Below are 26,042 nucleotides of genomic sequence, written 5' to 3'. Positions count from 1 at the left end.
TAATTGTGTGTATGCCAATGTGCCAAAGCAAAATACGATGATGTTTTGTCTAGCCGCTAAGGACGTCAGAGCAACAAGAATTTGTCAATCGATGAAAAACGGCTGTACAAATTCAATACCGCCATAACGTCACTCTTCGCCTGAATGCTCCGATGCTTCACCAGTTTTTTTTACAGCTGTGTCAATACCGGGTAGCCGACAGTAGCGAAAACAGGGACCAGTTGATAATGAGCTACAAATTGGTTCCTTCAAATAGGTTTGCAAAGTGTAGTGAAGAAGTGCAGCTAGCTGGAAGTGTAGTGAAGCTCTGGCAGAGTTGCAGTGCAAAATAACGTAAGTAGAAGTCGACAAATGGTCGTTGGTCTGGAGTGCTCTGTCGATATTGCCTACAAAGTGAACATAGCTATGAAGTGTAAATGAGGAAATGTTTAACAAAATCACGCGGATACAAATGGATTTTGTTCGTGTGCTGAATGTTGGAATGTTGCTCGTTTTGAATTCAAAGCAAAACATAAATTCCAAGTTTCTGGAACTACATCCACCAAACGGCGCAATACAAGAGGTGTATAACCAGCCAATACAATCTCCATAGCAACCGAATACTCTACAAACCTTGCGCATCGCTCGCAGTATGAATGTCGACACCGGTCGACATAGTCTGCACAGTGTTGTTCTTGATTTTATTTATTTGTTAAATATTTGATTTTTATTGTACATCAGATTTTAAGGAATAAGATTTTTCTTGCGTTTTTGTGAATAGTTTTGTGAGTTTGGAAAAATTAGATTGATTAGGTAAAGCAAACAAAAAATGAAGGTCTTGAAAATGATGATCTTTTATTCGATCATGCTCTTTCATGATCTTCTTACTTACTTGAACGTGTCTGAGACATTTCAGAGTTGATTAGCAGAATCCAGAATTGAAACGACGGTGAAAAATAGATGGTCTTTTTCATAAAAAATGTATAAAATTGAAAAAAAATTAATGTCGTTTTTTAATTCAGAAGTGATTTATTATTCTTGGTGGTTCAAAAACATGACAAAATCGGTATTTATATTACAATGTTTTGACAAATTTTTAAAGTAAATACAGTTTTCCATCAATTTTTGCTAAGTTTCCCAACTTTTTCCTTAACTTCATGCTTCTTTCCATTGGTGGGTGACATAGCATGGGCCTCACTTGCCCAAGGCAACCTCTCATGCGCTACCGCACGTCCGCACACACGAACACGAAATGCACACGCTGACTCACACAACCCGAACCCCGCACATTTGTTGTTGCTGTTGTGTGCGTGTGTGCGTACTAACCCCATGTAACGAACGTGTGGGATCAAACGAGCGAAGATAGCGAATGGGCCCGTGCCCGTCACTGTTCTTCCTAACCTTGTGCAAGACACACGCGCGTGACAGAAACCCGTGCGCACACACACATCGTGTTAATCGTGCGTGCAGTTTTCCTTTTTTGCTAGCCAAATTTACCCAAAATCACCTCGAACAAACCAAAACCTGCCTCTGCGCGACAAATCACGCGAAAGCAGCTCCAAACTCCCTCGACTGTTACAAATGTAGTCCCACGGGGTGTATCCGTAGTTGCTATATATTACCTTCGGTTTACCTTACGTATTGTTTTTTGTGTGTGTTATTGTTGTGTAGTTTATTGTTTAATATATCCCCCGTTTAACGACCGTTCTCTGTCGGTAGTGTCGTGTCAATCGGAAGGATCCCATAAAACACAGCAAGTTATATCAGTTTCCGCTGTCGTTCCTTTCGGTGGGTGGTGGCGTGAAGTAACGTGCTCTCGAAATCGCTCAACGCCGAAAAATTTGACCCGTGCTACTGCTACTGCTGCGTTTGCATAATCGCCGTAAGCGAGCGAAGGTAGTCCAGAAGTGTTACTGGTTTTGTAAGTGTGTGTTGCTAGCAGCTACCTTTCCAAATCCGATCCGACCAGAGCGACGACACGCGAAGAAAGTGTGTGGGAAACATCTCGGAGAAAGTGGTACCTGAAGCTGAAGTGTCTTTCGTCGTCCCAGGTGGGGGCCTTCAGATTGCCTTATAGAGCGAAAGCAGTCGCTTCCTGCAGACCCTGCTGGCCCGGTTCAGGCCGCTCGTCAATCGGATCTCCTGCAGAAGAAGTGCCTGATATCTCAAGCACAATTGTGATCGTTGGCCATAGCCGTAGCCGACTTGCACTGAATCTAAGCGCCACGTTCCTTATTGCGATTACACTGGTAAGTATATCAGTAGATTTGTAAGATAGTTTTAAATAGATACTCTCGTGGACATTCCATGTGAAATCCTAATCGCAACGGAAGCAAACTGTTCAAACTGTTGGGAATAATCAATCAAAATGTCCCCAATTCATACCACGAAACAGACTCCCATACGCAAAGTGTGCTCAGATCGACCTAAGCGAGAAAGAGCTCGGTTCGGCGATTATCAGCTTCGTTCCCACATGGTGGGAACCTTTCCGCTTAACACACAACTACAAAAATAACTCTTAAAGACTGCACGCATATATTCTTGCTCTGCCTTTTCGTCGTAAATTGATCCCTCCCCGCCAAATGTGTGTGTTGTATGCAGCATTGAGCATAGATATAGATGTGGAAACTGCACCAAATAATGAATCCTTACAACTGTGCTTGAAATGTTAAGTAAAGTGATTTTGGTTTTGGTTAATTTAATGTCAATTTTCTTAATATTAATTGTTGATTAGAACATTGGATATTAATCCCGTTTACTGAATATTCCGGAAAGTCCTCGCGTTTGCCAGAACGTGCTACGCTAATGAAACGCCGACAGACACATACAAACCAACACAAACACACGCACGCACACATACGTTTATCTTGGTGTTGTATGTAACTTTGAAACATGAGCACCATCGGCCTAAACATTCTCCACGTGCTGCCAATCGAAATGAAATGAAATGAAATCCACGTCATAAAATCGAAGTATTCTTTCTGAGCCGTCTGCTGCATTTTGTGTGGCACCTTTTTGCTGTTATCAGCGTTGGTGTTACTTTTTCGACGAACCCCTGTAGCGAGATAAGAGGTACTGCCTTATGGCAATGGGCAATTAGGTGCTAATAATCTACCTTTCTCGAAATATATTTACTGCATGGTTTTGAGTGTAGTGGTGATCTCGGAGCGGTGGTCTAAATGGAAGACTTGATATCTTCTACTATCCCGGATGAGGTTCGGTTCACGTCTTAGTTGCCTTCGCAAATAAGCGCTATAACATTTCTGCTTTGAATATTAATAACTCAGAAATAAAGGATTTCTCTACTCACTTCAATATATTCTCATTGAATCCATAAAATCTCATTGTCAATTGATAATCAAATCCAATGACCAATGTGAATTTAATGAAAGAATATCGTTGAAATGTTTTTTTTTTACATTTTACAATTATCTGGTTATGATGTTAGGCTAAAATCCATGTATTAAGATAACTCAAGCGATATATACGGCTACATGCACACATGGTTTCATAAGCAAAGAAGAATATTTTTCAGACAACTTAACATCAATTAAAATCAATGAGTTTCCTAACACTTGATTGGCTATTCCAATTCCCTGATCTTGCATAAGAGAATAAAGCGTACTGAAAAAAGGTTTGCGCCCAGAACGCAAAAGAAATGCCCCGTCCCTCCACTTTCAATTAAACCATTTAAACGATCGTTCAATCAATCCCTTCTGAGCGCCACCATGTTTTATTTTTTTAATACGATCGATCAAGCACACAAATCGAAACAGTCAACGCCGGGTTTAATCCACTGGCAAGTCGTCACGTCACATCTACTGATCACGTTGCGCTAACGCAGCGCAAACAGTGCCGAACCGAGGCGCCGAATGTTTCGTCAGACATTTGCGGACCGACGATCGCGAGGTGGTACGGCGGACATGTTAATTGTGGTAGTTTCCATTGCTGAATAATTCATCCTCCCCCCCCCCCCCCCTTCCTTTTTGCCCGTGATGGCTCCAGGGAGGCATAGTAAACACGTCAAACGGTTGACGATCCTGTCAACAACAACAACAACAACACTAGCAACAAACGCCCGGCGGAAAGATGTTAGCTTCCACCGGAGGGGAATAGATTACGTATTTACACTGACATTGAAAGTGATCTTGTTTGAACGATCACTTATCTGCTGTGTCTCGGTGTACTACTCGTGCTTAGTAGAGATGTCAGGGTAAGCGTTAGATACTGAAGCGGTGTCGGTGAAAAATGGAAAGTTGAGGCGCATTTGTCACTAACCACGTTGCCAGGGAACGAGATGTTCTGGAGAGAGCACGTGGCCTGGAGAATGTCAACTGTCAGATAAGAGATTATACTTTTTGATTTAGTGAGCTGTAGAGGAATTACTTTGGGATGTAGCATATCAAAGTAGGCTCTTTGTTTGGTTGATGTGTGTTTTTAAACTATTCGATTCAACAAAATTGTGATTTTTAATGATACAAATTACACCGCATTGAGGTAGGTTTAAGTAATTGTGTAGTTAGATTGGGGAAGGAGAAGTTCATCAAATTCCATTAGCTGGAGTGATTTACAACGCATTTCCATTTGAACTCTGTTTCCATCTTCCAAACCGACTCGCTTCGGTCGTGTGCTCCTTTGCTCGTGTTTTGGCAGCCATTTCCGTTGACCTCGGACCTCGGATTAATTCCGCCACTAGCGCCCGCCTCGTGTATAAGTCGCGTGGTGTACTAGCAAGCTACTACCCAAATCGCGCTAAACACGCGCCCGAATATACTTCCGTGTTTGCCCATTGCCCGCGCGAACTGTACGCGATCTTTAAACCCCCTGCCAGAACCATGCTGTGTGCATTCATGAATGAAACGTTCCCGCTGTGCCGCGATCCTGGCTGCCCGGATTTCCACCCTTGTTTTTCCACGAAAAACGCTGTGGTACCGGAACCTTTTTATTAATTCCAATCCATTGAGGTCATGGATCGACTTTAGCCGTACGCGATTGGAATTCTTGGGAAATTGACGAACCAGCTGTAGAAATACTCGCTCTCTCTCTCTTTCGGAGTAAAAGAAAGAACGAATTAATTTTCACTTTTCACCGCGAACCACCAACCGTTGTTGGTGGTCTCGAGAAATGGTTGAATTCCTGTGGACGCTAGGGTGTGTTTGTACACGATCACTACGATCATACTATGTGGTGGCGGTGGTTCGGACTTTTCGGCAATGGGCGGGCATGATGATGTTCGTTCGCGGGGATTGTTTTTGTTTAAATTTAGACATACGAACGGTCGATGTAAGCAGTGGCGAGGGAGGCCGTACCTGGCCGCCTGCAGCTTTACAGCTTCCCCGTAGTCGCCATAATGGGTCGTCGAATGCGCTGATGATTACGCTGGTGCTTGCGGTGCGATTTACTACGTCGCCATCGCACAGTTGAAATCGTTCCGCTGTCGGTGCAGGAAGTTCTTGACTGCTAGCGGCAACCGTGTCTAGCAGGGAAATAGCTTCAGCCAACGAGTTCAGGGAAAGCCGTTTCAGAGCGTTGCAAAAGGCATGGAACATTTCTGAAGACGTGTAAAGAGTCGTTACCTTAGCAGCAAACGTACATAATTCCTTCCAAAGTTCCTTATTTAGTATAAGAGAAAAAGGCAGTATTTTGCAAAAGTGATATGTCTGGCAGATTGCCGCGTTTGTTAGGAAGTTAGGAAGCAACAGGAGCAAACTGGATGTGATATCAACTGGTGAGAGTGGCGTGAACATTTCAGCAGTATTTACGCGTGCTGTGCGCAAAACAAACTACGCGTGTGTCGTCAGCCGAATGCGAATATGTGACTACCATTATTTACTCGTTTCGTGCTAAGTGATCGTATCAGCACCAAGTATCTTGACGGTCTTGACTTTGCGCGTGAAATAGGTCATCTTGGGCAATCGTTCACGCGCGCGCCGGTGATCTATTTTTGCAAAATTTCCCATTTATTTGTTTGTTTAACAAATTCATGGGAAAAGTCTTCAACTCTACTAACGGTTCATCGCTAGCAACTGATCGTCGGCTCCAAACGCTGCACAGACGATCGTCTGGTACGCAAGTGCAGGTTTGTTGGCTCTTAAAAATGGTGAATTGTTTTGCTTGCAGTAAATGCTAACCGTCCCCTAACACAATCCAGCTGAGTCGCTCAAGTTTCTGTCGCCGTTCTTCCCTTTGCGCGACCCTCCAGGGTCACAGAACTCGATCGACTCGACTGCCAACAACGGGCACATGATCGTGATAAAATAAACAAACAACGTTCCCTCCGGGACCTCCAACGTGATCTGTGGTGATCGAATATCTTCTGCAAGACGCGGGTGACACGCGACGATCTTTTCTGTTAAATTGGCAGTTTTGCTAACGCCAAAACAATACCTCTTTCCACAGAAAACGCGAAACGCTCGTCTGAGTGGAGAAATCCGGCTTTTGTGTACTTTTGCTGGACGACGACGCCGGTCGTTTTTTTTTTGGTCTGTTTACTCGAATAATCTTCACGAGCTGCTGCTTGCCGTAGTCCGTATCATTTGGTTGAGCGTGTTCAACCACTTGGGCGTGGGCAATCCAAGGTTCCAAGAGGTTAAATCCGTATCGTTCGTTTGCTGGGTCGGTGTTTACCAGGCAAGACAAACATTAGGGCACGGAATGGTCTCTTGCAAAACCGGCTCATTCTTGGGGCAACAGTTGTCTCTTAGTAACAGACTTACACACTCGATCTCCAAACGTCTGAAGTGTGCAAAATTCTGAGATCGCTCCAAATACAACGACCCCATTACAATAAGACATTCTTTTTTAAGCATATCACCATCTCTCCATACATTTGCTCATGCCTCACTCTTCTCCAACGATGTGTCTTTACGACCGCGCTTCTCCACAGGGCTCCACAGTGTACGGCAACAGCGACCCAACCGCCTCATTCCAATGGGTTGACACGTCTGCAACCGCACGTGAGTTCCCGGTGCCGCCAGCAGATCGAGCCGAAGTTCGCGCCCGAACAGAGGAGTTGTTGTCCGGAGCGGCAGAGCAGCAGCAGCAGCTACAGCACCTACCATCCCCGGAGTTGTACCAGCAGTTCCGGTAGCAGGTAGTAGTAACATCCATAAAAAAATACTCCTCCAGTACACCTACGTTCACAACCTCACTTCACACTATCTTACACTGTTTGATATCATTGCAGCACTGTGTTTAGCAAGCCTGTTGTCTGCTCTTTTTTGTGTGCCTTTTTGTGCACGCGCGCTCCACTGTCGGGGGCAACCTTCGCATGTACAGCTGCGCTCAACGTGTCTGAAGGTTTGTGGGAGGGCAGGGTAGGTTGTAGGAAGAAGAAGAAGAGGTTCGATTGCATGTCTGGTGGGGTGGTGTACTACTGCGAAACGGAACTGATAACACGGCACGGATGCGATCGTTGCAATGAAAATGAGGCAGATTGTTGCAAACGTTTACCGAACACCTCGTTAAGATCGTCCTTGGTAGAGGCATCGTGACGCACGTGGCTTTAGGTAGTTTTACCCCGTTCGATCACAGCCAGTTGGCGTGCCGTCCACGTGCGATCTATTTCCAGTAGTGCGGTACGATCACTAACTGGTTCTCTAACGGGTAGAAAAAAGAAAATGACAGACAAACCGGTAAATGACACCTACGATCTGAGCGATCCATTTTGATTGATGGCACGAGATCGTTTACCCCTGATTTTGCGCGGTAGATATACACGACGCAGACAAGCAAATGGACGGACGCCGATCGATAGGGAAATGAACGACACTAAACAGATACGCTGGTGGAACTTTGTCCGCATGTGAACCACATTCGTAACCTCTACCCGTCCACCCGGCACAGCCGATGGTGAGGGAAATGTTGGCACTTTGACAAGCTTTTGACAACAACAAGGCTATTGTCTGTTTCCTCAGAGTTTGATGTGAAATGATTCACGAGGTAGCAGTGCAAATGCAACCTGACTGCTGATAAACGACAACTGTTTAGCAGTATGATTCTTATCTTGTATGATCTTGTAGGATCAAGCTCTTCTCCACCACTGATTACCGTAAGTTTCGTAGGTTGGGTGAATCCCACATGACTCATAATTAGCGAATATTGTTCAAATCAACCTCCTCTCTTCCGCTCTCTCTATCTCTTGCTGGTCCTGTATGAATCATTGTTTGTCTCTTTATCTGCAGTACGACATACCGTCATGCTGTTTCCGGATCGACATTTAGCACCTTCAATACACGGGTCCTCTTAATCAAACTTTCCGCCTGTGCAAGATAGACTACCGATAACGCCTTCAATGTACTAAGCGACGGTATTTACTCATCCCGCACGATTTGACACCGTTACGATGGATAGTAGTAGCTCTAACCCCCACCACCGTACTACTGTTCAATTATCATCGTGCTATCGCAGACAACGCTCGCGCTCGTCCTCTTTTCCAGTCGATGCGAGTATACGGAGTAACTGATGCCGCTCTGCTGAAGCGCTTTTGCAACACGCCGGGAGGGCCTTTGATGGCAAACCCCGTGGAATTCGACCCCCATCCATGCATGGCCATCGTCCCCGGTGGTGATGGTGGTGGCAGCGCGTCACGCTTCGGCAGCTTTCGTCACATTAAATGCCAAAAACCCCGCGGGGCTGTCGCGCAATCGACGTTTGCGTTCGCGATCAGATGAAATGGAAACCGGAAGGTGTGAAGCAGATGAGAAGAGGGTGGGAATAATCGCAGGCAAATTGATCGTGAGGTGTTGTGATCGCCTGTTGTTTTGCCAAATCGCGCTCAGTACGCTGTTTGTGACGGAAGTATTAAGGCTTGTGTGGCGCAGCCTGATTAGGAGCTCGTTATTCACTAATTCACTAACAAAATCTCAGTACTTGAAACCAGTACCAAGTGAAGTAAAATTAAAGTCATTTATTTTGTTCTCTCCCTCCAGAGTGCTCCATTTGTCGTCTCATTCCGCCAGCACCAGCCAGAGTGTGTGGTATGGTGCTATTCCGTTGATTGGTGATCTACTAGGAACTGTACGAAGAAGAAGTAGTAGTAGTGGCCTTAAGGAAGATTCAGCGCATCAGCCCGGCAACGTCCTAAGGGGACGCTCACACGAAATCTACCACCGTTCAACCGACTTTCCAATGAGAGTAGTCCAGTGTGTAAGGCATCTAACAGCGGCGTCCCATCCGGCATCCGTCTGCCCAAACGGTGTACCATCGGGAATCCGTGGATTGGGGGAACTGTTCTGCTACAGCTACTACGCCGTTGCCACCATTCTGCTGCACCTGTTTGCCGTCCTGCCGCTCGTTATTGCAGACCTCAATTATTGCTGGAAGCCATAGATCGATCCGTGTGCCACCGACCATCTGGGTTAAAACACCCTCTACAACTGGTTAGATCCTTCTCCTGTCTCCACTCTGCTCCTGCTTATCTGCGGTAGTTATTTGGGGAGCGTGTATAGCGCATCAGGTGATTCGTCGCAAAACATTCCAAATTTGCTGCTGCATTTGTGCCTTCTTACTGCACGGAAACGGCTCTCGTCATGTTGAAGGTAGTCGGTGCTTCCTGGCATAAGACCCGTATAGGGTCGTACATACTCATCGGTGCACTGATGCTAGCAGTCGCTGCTCTATTTCTCGCCGATATGGAGCGGTAAGTTCTGGTGTTCAGTCTATGTAAGAGAGGCGGAAGATCGAGTGCAGAGAACAGAGTGTGATCTTTACTGACGATTTTGTTCGTTTCGTTTCCTTCCTTTCCCAAACAGTCCCAGCTACGACGGGACGTACTGTGCCACCACCTACTGGGCACGGAACTCCGGCTATCGGCTAGAGTTCTGGGGCCAGCGCAATGATCTCGACCAGGTGCCGAAAGGTGCGGTCCGTGCCTGCTTCCGGGACAGCATCCTAACGAACGGTTGGTCTCAGCTGGAGCTAGAATCTCAATCTACCTACACGGACACGGTGCAGGCGTATGCGGCCGGCATCATGGAGGGTGCACTGACGTGGCACAACATCTACATGCACTGGTCCAAGTAAGTGATCGTACTCTGGCTTATAAGAGTTGCAAGTGAAGGTTCGGATTGATTATTTTTGAATTCCACAGCACGATCGATGCGGTCTGCTCGAAGGACGAAGAGTCGGAAGAGTTCTGCGACTGGTTGCGCGGTTTGATCACCACGAACGTGGACACGGTAAAGAAGATGGCCGATATGAAGGGCAAGCACGACTACTACTGGTACCAGATAGCGCTGTTCTACGATCAGCTGGATGGGCTCGAGATTGGCTTCCGGAAGGGTGTGAAGCGATCGCGCATGGACTACGAAATTCCTAAGCAGGACTTTCTGCTAATGAACGCCGCTGTCGATATACGCGACCTGAAGATCTACTACACCAACTTTCTGATGGAAAACAGTGGCCTGAAGCCAGAACCGGCAAAGGGAATTATGCTGCTCAAGCTGCTGCAGCAACCGAACGGACAGTCAAAGGTGCTGCTCGGCCACACGTCCGATGGTAGCTACTCGTCGATGCTGCGCATGGTGAAGAAGTACACGCTGCGGTATCACCTCTCAGCGGAGACGGCACGGACTGTCGTTTCCGCGCAGGCCGCGGAGGATGAGGATCGCGCCGTCGTGCCGGGTACGAACATTGTGTTTACCGGGTATCCGGGTGTGCTGGCATCGTTGGACGATTTCTACGTGATCAGTGGACGCCGCCAGCACCGGCTGGTGGCGGCCGGTGTGAAGATGGAAAACGAGCACGTGGATCTGTGGCGCAAAATCGATTTAGTGCGCTCGGTTTCGCTGGCACCGCGCGTAATGGCAGCGAATCGGCTGGGGCACAGTGGTCGGTCCTGGGCGCGGTACTTTGCCCGCAACCCGTCGACGGGTGTGAAGCAGTGGCTGGTGATCGATATGTCACGGTTTGTGGGAAGCAATGAGACTGAGGTGGAGCTGCTTGCAACCTCCCCGGCATCGGCGGCGGTGGACCAGTCAGTGGAGGACAATGACATTGCCACTGGGGGCGGACAGGATGTGGTCGCGGACGGTGAACATCAGCGCATTGTAACGAAGCGGATGGAAGACTACGTGGACGATGATTTTAAGGAGCATCTGTCCGCGATCCGTCAGGTGCGGATGGTGACGATTCCAAAAGCACCCGAACCGGTCGCCGGGGAAGAGCTGGTGGTGGAACCCAGCGTTGGTCATACCTTTGGATCGGGCATGTTCTGGGTGGTGGATCAGCTGCCCGGTCGGCTGCACGCGGAAGACATCACCGACAAGATCGTGTCCGACGGGTACTGGCTAACGAACGGGGTGCCCTACTTCAGGGAAGCGCTCGACATCGGGCAGGCTACGGCGAACGCAACCAACACTACCGGTCCGTCCTCCACGATGGAGAAGATCCTGCAGAACATTACCGACCTGGAGACGCTGGCACGCTTCTTCCGCCAGTCCGCCTACCGGGGCGATCTCGATCAGGATGAACCGGCCGCCTTCGGCAACATCGATCTGAAGATGTACACCGAAACGGCCGACGGTACGGTACACTTCCGGGCGTACTCGGGACCCCTGTACGATCCGGCCCGCAGCACCCCGGGCCAGGCGGCCAAACGGAGCATCGTGAAATCGGAACAGCTACATCAATCAACCGCCACCGATCAAAAGACAGCGACAGCGAGCCACGGCGACTCCGCCACGGTCGCTTCCCATCCGTTCGATTGGAGCCGAATACTGCCGTTCGAAGTGCGCCACCAGGGCCACCCGGATGTGTGGGACTTTGAGCACATCACACCGGAATGGGCGTGGATATGAGTCGTATGCGGTGCCGCCGCCTCACTTACTTAGACCAATTGTTTTTCCTACTGACACGGGCAGCACTACTGCTCCTGTGTTAATACACACCACCTCCGTCTGTCATAACTATTCGTGCAATAACGCCAAGATCACTCAAGTCTTCCAAAGCGAGCCTGAGAAAGATCAACTTTCTATCTGACTAAAATCATGGATTTTTACAAAGTTTTCCTGTGAAAAAAAAAAAACCAAACAAAACATAACTGCAATTTTATAACCGTAGTTAGACGAAAGCCCCTTAAAGCGATAGCAAATTGCGCAAGCTGCTGTTCCTGTTGATGGCAATTGCGCTAGTTCATACACGCAAACACACTTTTTATAGACCAATTTTGAAACGAAAGAACAAAAGAAAAATAGAATGACGGAATAATGAAAAGAAGAAAAAAAACAACAAACAATCGTTTTTTTTAAAGGACTCATAATATCCGAATTTATTAAAGACATCACTTTGCCAACGGCTTTCTTTGGGGTTTACATTTAAGTGAGAGCTTTTGAATTCAAATTGAAAAGCTTTGCATAGATGGCGCTAGTATGTTGCTTGCACAATGGGAAAGCGGAATGGGAATTGCGCCGACGCAGCAGCGATTTTATCGGAAATCTGTCTATTTGATGCTTCTTTTGAGCATCCTGTAGTGCTGAGAAATTGTTTCTTAAGATTTGTTATCAAATTATCGATGTTTTGGGACAATAATCTCCAAGCTCGAAGCTTCCGAAAACCGTTACAAACGTTGTAAAAGATTTGCGGAATAGTTTCTCATTGCTTTGAAACTTCATTTCACATCCGCTTTCCTTAATCGGGGGTTTTACTTTACTTAAAAGATAGAATAAACCTTTTGTTATAATTCCAACCATGCAACGAACAACCCATTAACCGTCGCTGCGCGCATTCAAAAACACGAAAAAGCCGATCGAAGTGACAGCTCGCGCGAGCTTTCATCGCGCTGTCGCACGTCGGGTTCGGGTCGGGTGTTTTTGGCCAGACGCAGGGTTTGTCTGCCGGTGTGTGTGCGAGTGTGTAGAAGCGGAGGAGGGAGAAAAGTCACCAAAAACCCCGCAGCAAAACAGCCGACGACAACGATAACGTTGAAGAGAGCACCGAACAACGATTCTGTCTGCTGAATTTGGCCGTGCCTGCGGTAGGTTGTGTTGTGGTGGTAGTGGTAAACATCCGTGGTGATTCGATTCGTGCGTGCGTGCGGGCGTGTGACTGCAAGTTGCATACATTCCGGCCAAATGCTCCGGGCTGCAAGCGGCTGTGCAAATCTAATTTGTCCTTTTTCCCAAAACGAGTCAACACAGTGAGAAAGACAGACACACATACACACACCGGTGCAAGGTGTAGAGAGGGGTCTGTGTGTGTAGAAGGTGCGAGTGACGTTATGCTTTTTTTTCCTTCTTCGCTCTAATGCAAATCACGTGAAATCATAATCCTTCTAGTGCACGGTGCACGGTGATAAGCGGAAGGAACGAAAGGGTGGTGAACGTGCGAATAGTGATGGTGGAAAAATGTGTGTGCATGCGCATGTGTGTGTGTGTGTGGGAAATGGTAACAAACAGTGCAGCCCCGCTTTCCGTAAGCCCGCGGTGTGGTGCTCCCAACACAGTAGGCCTGCATACACATTTGCAGCGCACGGCGGTAGAACAATGCGCCTGCGTGTGCACAACCAAACACACACACACACACCCGCACACCCGTACACCGGTGGAAACAGAACGCAACGGAACACGGGGAACGGGTGCCGAAAAAGAAACAACACGAAACAACATTCTGTACACCGCCCGGCACACCCCCCTCCTGTGTCGCGTGTGGCATTTTATTTGGCAGCAGCCGCAGCATCCTCATCTGCCAGGCCCAAGCCCGTATCAGTGGTGCTGTAATAGGTGCGGATGCTTAATCAAATTTAGGCACCGCACACACACACACACACACACGACGGCGACACGAGCACACACACTTCTTCTCTCTTTTTTGCAGCCGAAAATAGAGCTAGAGGCCCTTTTGCGTCGGCCCTGTGCGTGCCTGTGCCGGTGCAGTTCCCCCTTCTGTCCGAGGGGGTAGGGGCGGTCGGTGGGTCTCGGATGCGGGTCTCGGAAGCTGTGATAAATTGATCAATCCTACCCGGCAATCAGTACAGGACGGCAGGAGAGAGAGAGAGAGAGCGACGGGGAATAGCAAAAGGCCGACCCATAATGACGACAATTTTTGGGCAAATCACATTCATGTATGCATTAGTGCTAGAAAGGGATGGGCAGGAAGAGAAGAGGGAAAGGTAGGAATGCAGACAGACAGACAGGCGGACGGGCACGATTTGTTTAGCAGCCTTTATCGGGGACGGGGACGTTTAATAAGCAATATTTTATCTTTTGCTTTCAATCGTTACTATCTGCTAAAGGATCCGCTGCACAACTTACACAACCAAACCAAGGACGCTTTTGGTAAAATTGTAGGACTAGTAGGCATTGTTTTACACCAAACGTGTGTAGGTTTTGTTAAGCTCCGTTTTGTTATTCACCGGACATGGGGAAACAGCTGTGTCCGGGTGTTCAACTACCGAGGAGTCGCTCTGTGTGTGTGCGAAACCTGAACCGCGCAAAGGGACGAAAACAAAAACAACAATCCCCGGTCCGGTTTCTTTCGCTGTCCTTTTTGGTGTGTCTTCCTGCTCCTATCGGCCTTCGCTGTCGCCGGTTCGTGCTCCGGACTGAGCGGAAGTGCATGGATACACGGTGCATTACGTGGGGACGAGTGCGTGAATCGTCTGCGAGCGGTTGTTTGGTGTGTTGGTGTGTTGCTGTCCGTGATATTGATACACAACGACAAGAAGAAGAGACAGAGAGAGAGAGAGAGAGAGAGAGAGAGAGAGAGAGAGAGAGAGAGAGAGAGAGAGAGAGAGAGAGAGAGAGAGAGAGCGAGAGAGAGAGAGAGAGAGAGAGAGAGAGAGAGAGAGAGAGAGAGAGAGAGAGAGACAGAGCAAGTGCATCGGAAGTGGCGAGCAAGAACGTGAGAGAAGAACAATAACTAACAAGCAATAGAAACAATTCCCGAGCGCTGAGACGTGAAACTTACCAAAGTAGGCTGCCTGTGTGTGTGTGTGTGTTTGTATTTGTGTTATGGTGGTGACTCTTGGCTTTCGCCGTGCTAGTCATTAGCCTTGTATTTGCATTTCTAAAGTTTATTATATCTTGTGCAACACAACCCCCGGTATCCTAATCTATATTTGCAACGCGTGCAACCAAAACGGGGTGTGGTTGTAATTGGTTTGTTTGTGTGCGTTTTTTTTATTATTGCAGTCTAGGAGCGGTTCGCATCTCCTAATCCTCCTCATCCTCATCCGCAACCGTGTTTGGGTGCAGTGACCACTACAGTGTGTGCCGTATTTCTGTGTCCGTGTGTGTTTGTGAGTGCGATTGTACAAAAGGGGCTGTCACCAAATCCCATTGGTGGAAGGTGGTGCATCCGTCTAGCAACTTCTTCCCCAATTCCCAGCATAAAAAAACGGGCACGAGTTTGCAGGTGCAAGTGCAGCGTGACAGCGTTACGGTAAAACACACACAGTAAAAAGTGCAGTGAACAAAAACAAAAAATACCGCGTGCGTGTGAGTGTGTGCGTGTAAAAGTGTGAAATAAAACCACATTTGGCGAAATAATACGGACAGCGACAAATCGTGCAAGGGCAAAAAAGCATAAACCAACCGAGCCGGGCACAGAAGTGACCAAATATTCACGGTAAGTTAGACGCTTTTCCTGTTCTCTCTCCCATTTTCGCTCTCTTTCTCTCTCTATCTCTCTCTTCCTTTCTCTCTCTCTCTCTCTCTCTCTCTCTCTCTCTGTATCCCCTCCCTTTCCGTAATGTTTTGCTGCGTGTTATGGTTGTTATTTTCATCATCCTTGACCGTCGTCACTGCAGTATGGTGCAGTTGTTGTCGTTGGTGTCTTTTTTTTTTTGCTCGTACAGATCAACTTGGCGGAACAACATTTGATGTATGGTTTTGTTTTGTTAAAAAACTTGCTACAAACATACCGTTGGAGGTTCTGTTTTTTTTTGGGGGAATTTTTTGGCACACACCGGCATCGCATGATCGTAGATATGGTAAGGAATTTACTAACTTTTGGCCGAGTTGCGACAGCTTTGTTAATGAGACACTCTTGCAGTACTCCTGCCCGCTGTAAACATTGAATTGGGATTTTTTTTTGAAAATGTTTTAAATTTTCTTCTTTAGATTTAATGAGAATTTTCTAATAAGACTTGGTTCATGATCTAACTAGATAGTGTCGTGTCAGTTGAATATTCAAAAGAGGGTCAAAGATGTGTCCCCATTGTCGGTTCAAGGTTCGCATTGGACTAAGGGTTGCGATGAAGTGGTGGGATGGACATTTAAGGAGTGAATAGTAGAGCATTTGTAGTTTGTTACGTGTACTGCAGCTTTTTTAATAAGCTTTAAGTACCTTGTCGACGAAGTAGATTGAAGCTAAAGAGGAACTGGAAACTAGTAGCTGAACAAAATAAATAGTCCCTATCATTTTTTAAGCTTTCTTGAGATTTATTGAGCAATTTCTGCAAAAATAACTACTCAAATTTAATCATTGCCATGGATATTTGTGTTATCGTAGCATTTGGAAAAAAAACTGATGAAGTTTGTCGTTGATAAATTTAACGATCAATGCAGAAATTTCAAATGATTTGTGTGCGATGGTTCAATTTCTACAGATCATGGTTTGAAATAACTTAAAGATAAATAATTGACTGGTCTTATTTTAGAGTAATAATAAGAACCATAGATATTTAAAGTTCATAGTGTACTAAAGTATCATTTCTATATGATTTCTATATTTGCTGCGGGGCATTCAATGGTGCAATTATTAAGCACACCATTCGTTAACCTTAAGGATTAAATCAATGACCAAATGCTTATGCTATAGACTTTGGCATCCTATATTTGTTGACTGAAGAACTCTTTTTACAATTCTAGAAGTGAAATTTCATCTTTTTGCTTGTTTAGATGTAGGTTATGTCCACAAACAGCGCCTAAAATATCACAAACTTCATAGACATATTATTGTTGGAAGGTAATGATAAAGATTAAAAATAAACTAATGTTAAAGTTAGCTGTACCGATTTGATTCAAAGTTGTTGCAGGATCCAAGTTCCTGGAGTCTCAGGACTTTAGACCAACTCCAGCCATTCACTTACCAGTTATCAATCAAAAACAACACCTTCATTGTACAGAAGCTTGCCCGAGACTTTTGTTTAATTTCTCCAAGCGTCAGTGTGCTTACCGAGCGCAATCATTTGTACAATTGTTTTCCGCACAAAGTGACGACAGACAGTTGGCGAAAAACAATGCGCGTAGGATCCCCGTTTTGACACCCCCAAAAGGAAATGAGATTTGGTTAGGAAACAATGCGGCTCAAATGTTCTGCCCCAACCAAGGCGAAAAGAAAAAATGGATTGAGATTTTCCTTTAACAGTGCCATCAGATTGTCCTCGGCAAACTTTTCCCCTCAACTAGCTGTGGTGAAGTAAGTATTGCCAGTTCCAGTGCTAACTCGAAACGCCTCGCAGTGTCCGACGCCGTCACAAGCGGAGCGGTGTGTTAATGTATTCTATCGCTCACGCTCGAGGGCAAGTATAATTGAATTGGCAAACAAAAACCTTCCAATAAAACCGTTCAAAGCGCGTAGATACAAGGAAGTGGAGGTGGACCACTTTCTGAAGGTGGCAGGTGGCAGGAGAGCATCAAAAGCTGACAGCTTTTAGTGGAGTTTGGCTGGAAAGTGGATCTGAAAAGAAGCGCAAAACCCCACGCATACAGCGCTGGTTATAAACTTACTACAGAAGCATAAACACTGCTGAAGTGTATGCGGAGAGAGCGTGCTGAAAGATCTGATCCCACACCCGGGAAAACCCGGTGGGTAGGCGTGCTGCCGAAGCAAACTTGTACAGCAGCGCGTGTCAAGCTGCGTGACCTCTTGATTTACCCGCCGAAGCTTCTGGAAGCTCGGGAGGCGCGCTGCGGCGGCCGTTAGCAAATCGTCCGGCAGCACCGGCAGTAGCATAAGCACCTTCTGCGGGGCTGCAAACTTTACTGCAAACTCAATTGGAACGCCCGGCTTGAATGGGACTTGAGTTTCTTCTCATTAGGACAGCCACTACGAGAGACGCATCCGCCAGCTCCGCTCGTGCGCGAATCGATCGTGATTTTGCAATCTTATCTGTGTGCTTTGGAGTCGTGTACTACTGCCAGATACACATATACACACACACACACACACATTACGCTCTACGTACTATATCTTCTTTCTGTTAGGATAGGTTTGTATTTGAACGTGGATGATGGGGCCCTACTGTACCTTTTAAATGTACAAACAGCTCTGCACGCTCGGCAAGCATCCAGCGATGGTACGGGAAACTTAACGAGCATCTCCCGTCTAGCCCACCATTCGGAGGAACCACTGAATTCGGGCTCCTGTTTGTCGATTGATTGAAAGCGCACTGGTTTGCCCGGAACTATTCCATGTGGGTTGGTAGACGGAGGGCATATTCCGCAAACGGCACTAGTTGGATTTCGAACTTGAAGCGAATGTAAGTTTCGTCAATGACTCAATCTATTGGAAATCCACAATATGGTGGTATGTTGAATGGCAGCTCCGGAGGAATATGGGTGAAAAGAAGGTGCAGGATGTTGGTAGTTTGCAGTTCGCCGTACTTGAAATAATTGCTGTCGAGGCAATCCGGCAGTAGGAGAGAAGGACCTTAAGGGTTGTCGCGACTAATTGCTCTCGTGGAAGGTTTTGCTAAATCGCCCCAACATTATTTGGGCTCACAAGTTGGAATTAAATTTGGGACCCATTCGCATAATAAGAGCTTGTTACCTAGACCACCCTCAGGGACTGGTTAGACTACTTACAAAGTTTTGTGAATTTGTGGTCTAAGGTTTTTGGGGAAAATTTCCCGCTGGAAAAGGGTCACTTTGTGTGTCTGCGTTTCGATCACAACACGACGACCTCGATTTACTTTGCAAACAACATCTGCCATGCGCTGGATCAATAAAGAGCAATACGAACGGTCGAGGGGAGAAGAAAACAACCGCTATAAATAGGTCCATGGTTTTCTTCTCCCTTCCCTTGCATGGTTTGGAGCTCACCGGTTTCTTCGAAATGGGGAAATAAAGCCCATTTGAAGAAGCACGAAGACGGGAACAAAACAACAACCCGAAACTGCTGATTCGGACTGCAGGCAAATAGCAGTCGTTCAGATTTAAGGATTCCGATCGTTATTGCTCCGTGATGCTGAATTTCAATGCTCTCCGACCGGAAGATAGAACCTCCTCCCGGACAACACTATTTATAGATCTGTGGGGCAGGCTCCCCCGGATCCTTATTATATCTTCGGCCTCGGGGCTGCTGGTAGCCGCTTTCAGCAGAGTATTCTAAGCTCTGCACACATTATCGTGGGTCCCTTCCCTCTCCCTGTCTTGGAAATGGGAACAAATCAAACAGCCTTATCCCACTATTCCTCGGGAAGATTCTTTTCACCGTGCTCAGAGACAGATGTTTGGTGGTGACGGCGGTGGAGCTGTACCTTTTACCATTTGTTCGTTTAATCGTGCTTCGGGAATGCAGGAACCTATTATTTGGTGATGAACGTTTAGTGTACTTTAAGATAATGAATGCTGCCTCGGTGAGCTTGAATACTACGGACACGAAGGCTATCTTTAATGGAGTAAAAAAAAAGAAGCAAGAAAACCATGTGATTTAGGATGGGTACGGATGCACGTGGAAGTGAAGGTAGCTACCTCTGAGGGATAAACATTAGACGAATTTGTTTGGGAAATGTTTTAAACGGGAGGAGCGGCAAGGACACTATTCAAACGAGGCAGAGAAAGAGATATCTGACGAAGGTACATTAAAATTGATTCACCTTACCATCGCGCACTTTGCGGTTTTCCGGTTTACAACCTTCCGCCAGAGGCCTAAGTACCAGTGTAAAGCCACACAGGTGGGAATCCACACATAGGGTTTTGGATTTTCGATTTTAGCGATTGGTTTTGTAGACCGTGGTTTGTTGATCGATATAAGGATCGAACCATTCCAGACGGTAGAGCAGGTGGACGCTTTCGCGCTGGAAGTGATGGAGAACAGCGGAAATGGGTTTCCCTGTTTGGTGAAAGGAACCCTCTGCGCAATTTAGTCGAAGGGAGCAATGCGTGCAGCTTTTGTGCGAGAGTGGTTGGTGGTTTGGATGCGAACCTTTAGCTAAAATGGGATAGACATTTCTGGGAATAATCCGGAAGCAAACACGGGGTAAAAGTTTACCGTAGCGACGTGTCCGTGTATCCATGCCTTTCTGCGGGAAGCGAGTGGTTGGGTGCACCCCAATCCAGTTTTACCTGAGTGATTAGACGGACGAACTAATCGATATCGGTTCCGCGTTTGGCTTTTGCAAAAGGGGAATATAGTGGTGGGTGTATTTTGTTGGCGAATCGATTATTTATTATTGGTGCATGTTCGTGTTCTGCTAGAGGGCTTCAGTAGAACAAGTCTTCCTATTAGTAGTTTATAGCCGAATGATTATCGTTTTCAGCTGAAATTTATTTAGGCTACCCAGACACTTATATTTGCATTCGTACGTGGTTCTGGTCGGACGGCCCCATGGTATAATCGCCAACGCACAAGCGACACACAACAGTCGACTAGAGTTCAATACTCAAATGGACTAGAGAGAGAGAGAGGAGGCATCTTTGTAATATTTGTGTTATGGTATGGTGTTTATCCAACCATTTCAATCAATAATGAATCAAGATATTCGTTTGGCATCGAAACACTTCTAATGATTTGATGAAGTTCATTTTGAAAACTGAATCAAGTGCTACTCCAAAATGATGTGGGTTTCTAAGCAATAAAAACCACGTAAATAGAGATGATTAATATCACTAATCCATTCGACGAACCCCTCGTGTGTAAACCTGGGTGTGTATTATTGTATATTCCACTATCGATCATTAGGGGCCCACAAAACGTGTTTGGCTATATTTATCCGCTTACCCGCTTGGTACGGACGTGTGACCATGAAAGGATACGTATAAAAGGGGCCAAAAATAAAACGTCACGAAAAAGCGTTCTCCACAACAACAACAAAAACACATAGGATATTGATGTTTTCTGCACTGGGAGTACACACCAAGAACATATCCCTTTTTTATATACAAAAACACACACACACTTCCAGCCACGAATTCACCTCCGTCTTTGAGGAAGATGTCTTCCCATCTCTCCTGGCTCCTTAGTGTCCGTTTCCCTTCTTCATTCGGGGCCTAACATGGGACGTCCCTTCCACGGAAGCGTGTGTCGTGCATCGTGCCAGGGAATGGACGAGATTTTCGGGGTAAAAATAGCTCAACTTCCAACAAATGGCAGCGAGTGGGCTATTCCGTTTATGATTATGCCATCCGTTCTGCCGATGGAGACAGCTTTTTTTTTGTTTCGCTGTTGTTGTTCGGAATGTCGTCCCATCCTAGCTTGCACAGCTTCCCAATGTTCCTATTCCTGGACGTGGCGTGCGGGCGCGCGAGAGAGAGAGAGATAGACACGTTTGATCGGAAATAAGGCCATCCCTACCCTCGGTATGTAACCACAGGGAAAGCATTTTTACTACTACGCTTCTACCGTTTCTGTCCCTTGGTTGGCCCATGAGGACTATTTTTAGCTGCAGACCCAACTCCCCATTCTGGACGAGTTTCCTGGAGCATACAGCAGCAAAAGGCAACCCGTGTGTTGCAGCTCTATAGTTTTGGTTGCTTTGAAATTGTGGAGACGTGAGAGGGAGCGAAGGAACGAACCGAGTGGACATAGTTTGAGCCATTCTTTAGCAGCGCTAAAACTATGGAGTTTGCTACTGAGTTGTTTTTTTTTGCTTTCTGTTCGCTATGTCTCTGTGCATAATGCTGTGCGGAAATACGCCGAGGCTGGTGACGCTGTGGCTGTGCCATCATCCTGCGCTCGTGCAAGTGGCGAGACGAGTGCGCGCTCGGGCCCGTTCCGTGCCGTTGTCCCGGTTAGCGCCCCGGTGCACTGGTGGTGGTCAGCAGCTCAACCGCCCAGGGATCAGACAAACAAAAGTTGGAAGCATAATTGGTCGTACAGTTTTCCGTCCCGCTACCGCCGCCGCCGTCGCACATACTTCCAATTCTTCCGCAATGGTCCATCATGGAACACTGCATACTGCTTTCATTTGCATAGGGATGCAATAAATTCCGTTCCGCTCCCCCTCCCCGTATCCCATTCCTGTGTTTGTTGCACCATGAAACCACCCGGTGCCCGCCTGTCGATGCTTTATGGTGTTTCATAATGCTTTGTCGTTGATATTGAATAATTTCTCAAACTATCACTATCATCGGTGTCCGGGGGAAAATCTCGTGGATCGGCAGGGACGACCTTCTCTGTCTCTGCATTGATTTATCATACTGCTGCTGCTGTTGCTGCACTTTCTCCGCTGCCACCTGTCCGCACCGCCCCGCGGATGCAGTGTAAAAATAAAGTTCAAAGTTCAACCTCTCTCTCTCTCTCTCTCCGTAGACAAAGTCTGACCCGACAGTCGTGGCGAAACTGGAGTGATACGGAAAACCGTTGTGGAATCGATTTCGCCCTTTCGGATTCAAATTGTTGTTCAAACTTTCCGTTCGTTCTGGGTGGGATTTATGGGTTCGGTGTTACCGGGCGGAGGTCGTACGTTTGATGGTTTATTGTGTGTCATTATGTCTTGAGCTTGTAGGCTAGCTTTTCCATCACCGTATTGTGGTATATTGTGGTGGTTTTTCGGGGGGCAGGGAATGCGAATCGTTGGCAAGGTATTCTAAAGCTTACTTTATAGTTTTAATAATTTGTCGTATTGATTATTCAATAGTCGTGCTCGGTCGTAAAGCTCGACTTCACGCATTTGTTTTTCACTAAAGATAATACTCATTCTATGCAAATTCAATCTACTGCTACTGCCGCCGGTAAATTGTACCTCATCAAATCAACTTTCCATTACCCCCGTAAGCTCAGATTGAATTGATATCGTTTACCGTATTTTATGAGTCGCGACGAAAGTGGTTCCTATTTTACAAACGATTCCGCCGCCCGGTCATTGCAACATTGTCGTCCACCGGTACTTAATATCGCAAGATCCCTCTGCTCCATTAGTATCGTATTCTTTGTTTGTTTTTTTTTTTTTTTTTGCTCGTGCTCTGTTCTATTCGATGCTTTCCAAGCGAATCAGTGTCTGTGATCGAATCCCACCGGGCCTTATTTTTATTGACAGTTTTTCCGTGCGGCTTACTCTCTCTCTCTCTCTGTTCTTTGCCTTTCCATTTTTGTCGCTCGCTATTTTATTTTTATTCGCTTCCTATTTGCAGTGGAGTGCAACATGCAGCAACCGAGATACAGTCCGGCACCGCCGCCTCCGGCCGCGCTACGTCCGCAGATGGTCCCGAGACATCAGGCAGTACCGAACGTAAGTAAGCTTTGTTGTTTGTGCCTGGTTGTTAGCATTCCTTTTCCCCAAAGGTGCTGCCCGGGTGTAGCTTTTCGCTTATTATTCTTTTAGCCCGCGCGTGTGTGTCCTGCTGCTTTCGGACCGCGTGCTCTTTGCTTTGCACAGACCCGGGGGGAAGTTATACAGGGATAGGCGCTTACCCAATGGAAATGGCGAAAAAAAGAGGAATTTCACTTTCGGGAAGTGGAGTTGTGCACCGTAACAGCAGCAGGTGCACTGTGTGGTGTGGCAAAGCAACTCAGTAACTGTCAAAACAGTTTCGGTTCAGTCGTCCGCTTGATGGTTAGTAGGATGTGTTCTCGCTCGCCGTGTGCTTTGGATCATAGTTTAAAGAAGTGGGAGTGGGTCTTTTTTTGAATATTTCAAACATTTTCACTACCGCGATGGGATGGGAGCCGACCGACGGGTGGAGGCCGAGCCGACGTGAAATACCGCGAAAAATTGTTTCGACAGGAATTCTTTGCATGGCAAAGCTTGAGAGATGCCGCTGTCGGGGGTGGTATGATACGGGGCTGTGAAATTGAAGTGGAAATCTGATGACGGTCTGCCTGCCTTGGTTTGGAATTCATTTCGCGTGCCGAGCTGTGCTTTTTTTTTGTTGGTGTAGTGTTTTCTGTCCGTGCAGGTGGACGAAGTTAGAGTGACATTGTGGCGGACAAATAGATAATTTTATCAGTTGATTGATTTCCAACACGTTGAAGGTCGAATTTGTCATCCCTTTGCCACGAGGATTAGCTGTGTCCTTACTGTTTTTGCAATTTTATATTATTTTGTAGATGTAACCTGTCAAACAGCTTTTTTCGATAACATCAATCTTGATATCTTGACAAATTTGGAAATTGGCGAATAAAAATCAATATCAGAGTTTTGGACATCGTGACTTGCTGCTATCTCCGCTCCGATGTGACTTCTTGTAAGCTTACCCGTGTTTCGCTTTCCTGTAACGCTGTCTTTGAGAAGTATTTAGACAATTCAACAATCGACCATTCGATGCAGCCACCGAAATGCACCGAAAACCACAGAAACAATGAGATGTAAATCGCTAAAATAATTATACTGTGGCTTCCTTTCCATTTCCTGCCACGGTGGGTACTGCACGCTCGATAGCTCAACTCCACAAGCCACAGAACCAGTAGATGCAGTAGATGGGGGCACCAAGAGCATCGGTCTAGTGTGTACGGTTTTGTGGGATAGAATTCATTACAAGCTTATCCAGCACGGTTTGATAATGACTTAAGCGTCCTACCGATATATTGTACCGATGAGATATCATCATGCCATCTGTCTCCCAACCCAACTCCAACCCAACGAACGATGGACCGATGGAACAGGCAGAGACGGAGAGAATGGTGAGAAGATTTTTGCACTAGACGACTGCGAATGAAGTACGTGTCCCGTCCATTCGTCATGTGTCCCTTTCGGCTAGTGGGCGACGAAAGTTCTTGGAATGGCACTGTCGGCACCGTTTCGCCCTTTTTGCTGCCATCACCGAAACGGAAAGCTCTCCAACAGGTAACAAGGGTCGGGCGGTGAAATGGTGGTTCCTGCCGATGGCAACGGCCAACGATCCGACAACGGTGACCACATTGTCCGGAATGTAACATGGCTTAAAAATGTAATACTAGACGACAGCCGAGAATGGGTAGTGCGCTCGCTTCTTGGGCGATGGGGATTCTGCCCAGCTGGATGGTGCCGCTGTAAATGCATTCTGAAACCCCAACCGTGTTCCCAAGGTGTATAAAGTATGGTAGGGGTAGTGTGTGTGTGTGTGTGGGACGGTGCGGCATACCTTCAACCGATCGTGCGTTACGTGCAGAAGCATATTCCGTTTTGCCATTCCTTTTGCCGCTTTACCACCCCGCCCGCGAACATCATGCCTCTACATGATTCTGCCATATTGCACACATAACTTCCTGCACACACACACACAACTGACTGCGGTGGAGCGGTACCGGGAGTACATTCGGGCGGTGCCTGATTTGAATACGCAACGCTGCTCTTGAAAAGCCATAGAGATAGAGAAACCGATAGGCTGTGGAGACTGTGGCACGGATTAGACATTGGTCGTACACACCTTTCGGTTCTAAATTTGGACACCATTGCGTCCGAACCCAAACTGCATTCCACAACCTGCACACACATACACTCACAACGTGACCAATGTGTGCAATTACATCGTTTCGGTATCTTTTGTTCCCACCGGGCACGCCTTATCGGACCGTTTCCCGTGGTGCCGCCGCTTCGTACTTTCGACCAAATATCTTTGCCGGTCAGAGATTTTCCTTCCCAGCACCTTCCCCCCCGCCCTTCTCCACTAGCCATGTTTGACCGGAAACACGTTTCGTTTGTTGTTGTTCCGTATATGGGCAGCTTTCAGTATGTTGTGTTTGTGTTTGTTGTGTACCGCTGGCCTAAAAGTGTCGAACTAATTGGTTGTTTGGTGCAGCACTTGTTTCTCTATGCACAGGGCAGGAATGTGTGCTGAGTGAGGATTTGTGTGGGGTCACGGGGATTTATTTCCGTGACTTACCGCTGCAACTTTTCCATCCATTGTTTCATCTTTCAAAGCTTTTCCGATTCAGAGGGACTTTTTTTTGTTATTTTTCATGTCTCTAAAAGCTTCCGAGAACACAAGTGCATCTTTTAGTGCCGCTGATCGGGCTTAGACAACCGAGATGGCGGGAGCAGG

General features: G+C 46.8%; 2 protein-coding genes across 10 annotated transcripts in view; both read left to right on the top strand.

The window, feature by feature from the left end:
- Positions 1-267: 267 nt before the first annotated feature.
- LOC120961054 (putative phospholipase B-like lamina ancestor) lies at positions 268-12,009 on the top strand. Of its 6 annotated transcripts, XM_049605814.1 has the most exons (6): positions 268-333; positions 1,699-2,228; positions 6,866-7,072; positions 8,910-9,619; positions 9,732-9,998; positions 10,070-12,009. In XM_049605814.1, exons 4-6 carry the CDS (start codon positions 9,510-9,512, stop codon positions 11,775-11,777), a joined length of 2,085 nt encoding a protein of 694 aa, XP_049461771.1. In that variant the 5' UTR covers positions 268-333; positions 1,699-2,228; positions 6,866-7,072; positions 8,910-9,509; the 3' UTR covers positions 11,778-12,009. The 6 variants fall into 6 exon arrangements, with proteins under 6 accessions (XP_049461771.1, XP_040240576.2, XP_040240578.2 ...); XM_040384642.2 differs by lacking the exon at positions 268-333 and having other exon boundaries at positions 1,350-2,228; XM_040384643.2 differs by lacking the exons at positions 268-333; positions 1,699-2,228 and adding an exon at positions 5,714-6,058.
- A 786-nt stretch (positions 12,010-12,795) lies between these two features.
- The window catches only part of LOC120961640 (protein alan shepard), a 195,496-nt gene continuing 182,249 nt past the window's right edge, over positions 12,796-26,042 (top strand). Inside the window, exons 1-3 of one of the 4 annotated variants that reach the window (XM_040385538.2) lie at positions 12,796-12,952; positions 15,108-15,543; positions 23,214-23,311. In XM_040385538.2, coding sequence (XP_040241472.2) covers positions 23,225-23,311 — 87 coding nt within the window. In that variant the 5' untranslated portion in view covers positions 12,796-12,952; positions 15,108-15,543; positions 23,214-23,224. The remainder of the gene's footprint in view (positions 12,953-15,107; positions 15,544-23,213; positions 23,312-26,042) is intronic. The other 3 variants (XM_040385535.2, XM_040385537.2, XM_040385542.2) reach the window with 3 other exon arrangements.

The sequence above is a fragment of the Anopheles coluzzii genome, chromosome 2 (assembly GCF_943734685.1).
Source record: "Anopheles coluzzii chromosome 2, AcolN3, whole genome shotgun sequence".
Taxonomy (NCBI): Eukaryota; Metazoa; Arthropoda; class Insecta; order Diptera; family Culicidae; genus Anopheles; species Anopheles coluzzii.
Note: the sequence above shows the minus strand (reverse complement) of the source record. Positions and strands in the feature narration are given on the sequence as shown.